Consider the following 7,094-nt stretch of genomic DNA (forward strand, 5'->3'; position numbering starts at 1 on the left):
ACATTGTGACGCTCGGCCTGCTGCTCCCGGTGGCCCCCAGCCGTGACCTGGAGGCCTTTCCGAGGGTGGCAGTAGCCTGAGGTGTGGCTCGGGATTACGTCCGTCCCCCGCCCAGCCGTCCGAGCTGGGCCCCGAGCAGACAGGAGCCGCCGCTGGAAGCGCTTTGCTGCGCCATCCCCAGGCTGTGTTATCGGGTTGCCATCCCGTGGAGGGGCACGGCCTCACTGACGCAGCGATGAGCCCGGGAGAGTCCGTGTCCCCCAGAACCGAAGCCCCGGGTGAACACTCGGCACCAAAGAGCAGGCTGAGAGGGATTTTGTCGATGGCGCGGTTTCCTTTTCTTCCTTTTTGCGACATTTTGAGGTCTCTGCCAAACTCCAGGTGTACCGTGGGTGAGGCTGTGTGGTGTCACACGAATGTCACGTGCCACTCGTACCCAGTGGCCAGGGGCTGGGCTGGGGGTTCAGGGGCCCTGAGACGCCGTTCTGGAGCCCAGGGGCTTCACATCCCGGGTGTGGGCAAGTCTCAGCAGGCCAGCCCTTGGGTACCTCGTGTGGGATGTCATTCGTGGCTAAGGAGAGGCCTGACTATCCCCCTGGCGACAGAGATCAAATAAGAAACATGTCAGCACTCAGCAGCCGGTCCTTGGAACGCTCCCTGTGGATGACACTGCTTCTCAGGGGGCTGTTATTGTGATCGTTGATTATAGTCAGTGACGTGGACAGGCGTCCCCAATGCTGTTAGGAAGGCCCAGGCGTGTGTACCCCGGCCTCGGATTCTGCCCTCGGGTCTCAGAGGTCAGCTCCTGACCTTTCTCTGCAGAGGTCGGCTCCTGACCTTTCTCTGCAGGGGTCGGCTCCTGACCTTTCTCTGCAGGGGTCGGCTCCTGACCTTTCTCTGCGGGGGTCGGCTCCTGACCTTTCTCTGCGGGGCTGCGGTGACCGGCTTGCACCAGTTTTCCCAGGACTGTCCTGGTTTTTGCACTAAAAATCCCTCATTCTGAAAAGCCCCTCAATCTCGGGCAAACCAGGACAGTTGCTCACACTCTCAGAGTCTCCTTGGGAGGTGGAATGACTCCACCCTGACCGGAAGGGTGATGTCACGTGCCAGCCTGCGGGCCAACGCCTAGGGCTAAGGGGAGGTCAGGGTGGCTGGCGGGGCCAGCCCGAGGCGCGTGGGCCGCGCCATAGAGGGGCATTGTTGGTTCCTGCAGGGGGAGCTGGCCACGCGGAGGCAGGCCCGCATCCAGCTGGGGATGGGAGACAGGGGAAGGAGGCTCCGGGGACAGTGGCTGATTGTTCCACCGAGTGATCGATCTGCCCGGAGCTGGCCCGAGATACTGTGGGCCACAGACAGAAAAGACTACACACAGATGGGCCAAAACGAGTCCTCGTACCCGACCCAGCTCCCTTGCCAGAGCCCCACCCTCCCAGGCCCAGGGGGAGCCCACACGCACACACATCCCACCTAGCTGCCCTGAGCCGTGGGAAAGTTCTGGAGCTTTCTGGAAAGACAAGTCAGCTTTGTGGCCTGAGATCACTTTCCCAGCATCAGTTCAAGTGCAGCCTGAGACACGTGGTCATGGGAGGCCCTGGGTCCCTGGGGGAGAATTTTCCTTAATGATGCGGAGCCATCTGGACCTCCTTGGTGGTTGGGACACAGGACACGTGTCTTTTCTGCATGAGCAGGATGTCACCTTTTGCGCTGACCTGTGACAAACCCCTTGGGACACGCAGTGTTTCGGTCTGTCTTCCTCATTTCTTGGGCCCACCCACAGAAAGGGAGGTGAGGTATTTTTTTCTTTGCCTTTATTCCTAAACCATTCAATGAGAAAGTCGTGTTTTTCAGTAAAGGGTCTGCCGATACATTCACAGGTTCTCATAACAGTAATACCAGCGGGTCCCAGCTGTGTTACCGATCATCACCCTTGGTTACCAAGCTTACCTCGGTTCCTGATTTTATCTTGCAAGCACCTTGTGGCATGAGTGTTACTGTCTCCCATTTAACAGATGAATAAACGAGGCTCGGGAAGGTTAAGTGAATTCCCTGGGGTTTTGCAGCTTGAAAGCCAAAGAGGCATCTCTGTGACTCTGGAAGTCATAGCCACTCAGGTAACCCACCCTCAGGGAGCTGTATTTATAACCAAGGTCTAACTGAGCACCTTCTCCTATGTGAGGTGCCATCCCGAGCCCAGGCCTCGCTGGTTCCTCTGTTCATTTTGCACACGTTGTAGCCCTCGGGCGCCTGCTCATTAATCGTTCCCTTTGTTGTTGACGACAGCACTAAGCTGAGCCTTACTCTGCCCTTCCAGCTCTGCAGGGCATAAAGAAACTTCTCCTGGAACTGCCTAGGGTCCTACCTCCATGCGTTTGGCAATGCAAGTATTGCATCTTCTCGCTGTGCCCACCTCTGCCACCCCCAAGGGCATCTCAAAGGCTGCCTTTCTTCGCTCAAACTCCTCCCATCCCGCTCCCTTCCTCTGCCTCCCAGTAACCCCTCCAGCTCACTCACCGCAGAGCTCTACTGTGACGCTTCCCTCACCTTTGCCATCTTACCACCAGCTGAGCCTTGCGAGGGGCCACTTCTTGACCCTCTCTGTCTTGCGCAGAGGTCCTTGCCCATGTGGTCAGAGAGCAGTAACTCAGTATATGCACTCTCAATTGGCCTGAAAGTGCTCCCATATGGTGACATGGGCGCACTGGTGCATTTGGCAGATGTTTATCAAACCCAACCTGCGCTGGGCCCGGCCGGGCCTGTCTCAGCCATCATGCAGGTGACAGGCTCTGGGGGCCAACAGCTGAACACTGAGATCATGTCCGTTTGGGCTGGGACAGGGAAGGCCAGGGGTGCAGACGCTGCAGACAGAGCCCCTGGCTTGGTCTCTGGGGGATCTGGGCGCAGTTCAGAAGCCTGAAGGTGGGAGACAAGCCTTCTAAGCAGAGGGAACAGCACTGCGAGGAGCCAGGAGATTTCAGTGGCCTAGGAGTGTGGAAGAAACCGGCCTTTCCAGCTGCAAACGTGTGCAACCAGGGAAAAAAAATGCACAGCGAGAGACCCACATGCTGATACGGCTTCCACTGTACAGAGGGGAATTGAGGGCATAAGTGGGTGTTTTCTTTATATAAAGGGGAGGAGAGATTGGGGTTCAGAATTAGGGATTTGATTCCCAGCTCAGCTACGTACTGGCTATATGACACCAGACAAGCCATTTTCCCTTCTGGGACTCAGTTTCCTCCTCTGTAAAATGCGAACAATAATTCCCTTCTTCGCCACCACTGGCTGCCCAGTCCTCAGCTTCTCTCATCTCTGTCTCCTTCCTGGGGAGAGCTCACTCACTCTATAGCCGAGGAAGCTGGAAGCTGGGAGGGCGTCTGGTCCGGGGCCACAGGGCTAGGGCCCAGCAGGGCTGGGACGGTGACCGGGCCGCGGCCCTTCTGGTGGCGTTGGCCGCTCGTGCTTTCCCTGTGTGTAGAGGACAAGGGGCTTTGCTGTCGCGCCCCCATCTGCGAGCCCGCCCCATGGTCGGCTGGGGGAGCGGGGCCTGAGCTGGGTCCTTCTTCCTCCAGACCCCTTTTTCGGCCAGCGTTACGTCCACATCCTGGGCCGGCGGAAGCTGTACCACGTGGTCAAGTACACGGGCGGCTCCGCGGAGCTGCTGTTCTTCGTGGAAGGCCTGCGTTTTCCCGACGAGGGCTTCGCGGGCCTGGTCTCCATCCACGTCAGCCTGCTGGAGTACATGGCCGAGGTGAGGGCCTTCGCCAGGAGGGGCTCCCGGGGGCGGAGCGGGCTCCCCTTGGAGGAAGCCCAGGTTTGGAGATCTAAGTGCTCCCATCACCTGCACACATCCGCCAGGGCCTCCGGGCCCCGCCCTGGGGGTCCTCCTCACTGTACCTCCTCCCCAGGATGCTCTTCGGGTGTGTCTCTGACCTCACGCCTGTCCCCAGGTCTGCCTGCTCCCTGGAGAGAGTGTGTGTGTGTGTGTGTGTGTGCGCGCTCAATCACTCAGTTGCATCTGGCTCTTTGCAACCCCGTGGACTGTAACGAGGTGCCCAGAGCAGAAACAGGAAGGCTGAGCCTGGCCCGATTATCATGTGAGCTGACTTCAGGAGGAAAACTTCGATGCAGCGAGATCAGACATTACTTGAGGAGCCAGGCTCCTCTGTCTGTGCAATCTCCCAGGCAAGACTATCTGAAGTGGGTTACCATTTCCTTCTCCAGTGGTTCTTCCTGACCCAGGGATCCAGCTTGCGTGTCCTGCGTTGGCAGGCAGGTTCTTTACCGCTGCGCCAGCTGGGAAGCCCCCATCCATGTGCAGGGTGGGTGTAGTTCTGGGCACAGGGAACCATTGGTTGGCACGAGGAGCAAACTAAGCCACGCGCGTGTGCCCTGCTCTTCCCTCCCTAACGGGCCCTGCACCCTCGCCGTGGGAGCTGCCGAATCACAATCCTGAACCACGTCCCCCCGCTGCAGCTGGACATCTCGCGCACGTGCGCTCCTGGTTTGCAGAAAGTGAGCGAGGAGGCGAGTACTCGCCCCCTAGGGGAGCGGTGCCCCCAGCTGAGGCTGCTTCCCACCCGTAAGGACCTCTTACCAAAACTGCAGCCCCGGAGCCCTGGCTCTCAGGCCCCCTTCGCTCAGATAGAGGGAGGGCCCGGCTGCCCCCTCAGACACGGGCTTGCTCCTCTGCTTCGCCTCTAGACCACTTCAAGGCGAGATGCCGTGGGCTCGGCCGCAGGTGAAGTTGGGCCTCAGGGTTATGAGAAGGAGCTCGAGTCAGACTGCCCGGGTCTGAGCCCACGAGACACTGGGCAAGTGAACTGGCCCCGTGCGCCTTGGTTTCCCCACGTGGAGAATAGAAATGACACATGCTTCTGCTTCCTGGGGTGATTGTGAGCATCCAAGCTTGGAGCAGCTCATTCACAACGTGCTCTCGAGTCCCTGGGAGGAGGGAAAGGCAGAAAAAACGGAGATAACGAGATGGGGCGGGGAGGGGCTGCTCCTGCACCCGCAGTGCATCAGGGTCTCAGAGCGGCCCCTCCAGCGGACACCAGCGGAAGGCAGACCCATGCGGGAAAGGCCACCCCCATGTTCCCCACCAAGGGCGGGACGCGGCTTCCTGTAGATTTCCAAAGCCAGCCATGCAATGAAATCTTACCTCATCTTCCCTCAGGTTCCGGGCAAGCTTCCCGAACCTTTCCTTAAAAAAAAATCTGGACAGAGCAAAATTTCGCCCGATAACATTAAAATGTTCACACGTAGAAAAGAGCAAGGTACCCAGAGCAAAAACTGAGGAAGGCTGGGTCTGACTCAGTCATCGTGTGAGCCGATTTCAGGAAAAGAACTTGGATGCAATGAGATCAGATAGCAGTTGAGATTGAGCTCAACAGTCTGGGTTTAAATACAGGCTCACCCACTTACTGATCACTTGACCTTGGACAGCTTTGTACAGTTTGTGAATCAGAGGTCTGTGACTCAGTTTTCCCATCTACAAAACAAGGATTAAAATAGTATGTACCCCTGAGTATGGCAGAAGTGAAATCTCACCTGTCACAATAGGACCTGGCATACAGTAAGTGCTCAATAATGTACTACCATTGGGAAAGACTGAGGCAGAAGGAGAAGGGGACGACAGAGGGTGAGATGGCTGGATGGCATCGCCGACTCGATGGACGGGAGTCTGAGTGAACTCCGGGAGTTGCTGATGGACAGGGAGGCCTGGCGTGCTGCAGTCCATGGGGTCGCAAAGAGTCGGACACGACTGCGCGACTGAACAGCAGTTATTGGTCTCACCTACTTTGTTAGACAGGAGTGAAAAGCACCCTGACAAGACCTCCTGATCTCTCCCACGCCCAGGAGATCCCTCTGACGCCCGTCTTCACGGACACCGTGACGTTCCGCATCGCTCCGTGGATCATGACCCCCAACATCCTGCCTCCAGTGTCGGTATTTGTGTGCTGGTAAGCAGTAGGCACAGTGCAGACAGGCCAGGCGGCTGGAGCTGGGGCTTCAGGAGGTGAGAGACCTGGGTCAGGTCACGCTCGTTGCTTCTCGGCTGCGTGACCTTGAGCACTAACGTGACCTCTCTGTGCCTCTGTTTCTCTGAGATGGTGACATCACAGAGTCTCTGCGAGGATTAAGTGGGGTGAAGCAGGCAAAGCATTTGTCAAGGTCCTGGAGCAGTTTTTGTGCTCTAAAAGCGATAGCTGCGTTTTCTTTCCCACATCTTTTGGGCCTGTGCTGTCCATGTCCTGAGCCCATCCCCTGCCTCCGGGTTAGGTTAGCTGTTTCTTGGAAATCTGGGAGTCAGAGGTGGAAGGCTTTCAGGAGGCGGGGTGAGAATTCCCCTCCTCGCTTTGTTCATGACCGTGGCAGACACTGCGGGAAGGGCTGAGTTTGCACGGCCTTTGACTCCAGCAGCCTGTGCACAGGTGAGCACAGAGGGGCTTCACCTGCCCAGCAGGGCCCAGCCCAGGGGCCCGCTGCCGCGCCTCCCCCATGGCCGGCCTGTGCCTCCTCACGCTCCCTCCTGGTCTCTCCCTCTTGCCCACGCTTCTCAGCATGAAGGACAACTACCTGTTCCTGAAAGAGGTGAAGAACCTGGTGGAGAAAACCAACTGCGAACTGAAGGTCTGCTTCCAGTACATGAACCGGGGAGACCGCTGGATCCAGGTGAGGCCCCCCAGGCTGGGAAGGACGCGACTCAGGACTCAGGCAAGAGGGGCAGCTTAGTGTCAGCACCCTGGCAGCCAGCTGCTCCGCACGTGTGAATTCTATGTCAGATCACGCGTGTGCGTGTGCACAGGGACATAAACGCACCAGGCGGCTCACTGCAGCTTCTTAGAGGGGCGGAGACTGAAGCAACGGAGACATCCGTCCGTGGGGAGGGGCGACTGCGTGGCCGGTCGCCTCTCTGTGGAGCACCCTACAACAGCCAAAGAGGAGCCCATCTGTGAATACAGCATGGCTCTCGAGTTAAGGTGTTCCTTGCAGGAAGATGCACACAGGATGTTACCAGCTTTTTACAGCGGGGTCAGTGAGTGCAAGCACACCAGGGGCCTGCAGAGCCTCTGAGGAAGGCTGCATAAGAACTCCTG

General features: G+C 58.0%; 1 protein-coding gene across 1 annotated transcript in view; it reads left to right on the forward strand.

The window, feature by feature from the left end:
- LOC104989510 (protein-arginine deiminase type-2-like) overlaps positions 1–7,094 on the forward strand; it is a gene marked incomplete at both ends in the record, with an annotated part of 14,400 nt that overhangs the window by 2,293 nt on the left and 5,013 nt on the right. The window contains 3 exons of the mRNA XM_010841199.1: positions 3,567–3,745; positions 5,854–5,957; positions 6,558–6,669. Of these exons, the coding sequence (XP_010839501.1) occupies positions 3,567–3,745; positions 5,854–5,957; positions 6,558–6,669 (395 nt within the window). The remainder of the gene's footprint in view (positions 1–3,566; positions 3,746–5,853; positions 5,958–6,557; positions 6,670–7,094) is intronic.

The sequence above is a fragment of the Bison bison genome, unplaced genomic scaffold (genome assembly GCF_000754665.1).
Source record: "Bison bison bison isolate TAMUID 2011002044 unplaced genomic scaffold, Bison_UMD1.0 scf7180017846964, whole genome shotgun sequence".
Classification (NCBI taxonomy): Eukaryota; Metazoa; Chordata; class Mammalia; order Artiodactyla; family Bovidae; genus Bison; species Bison bison.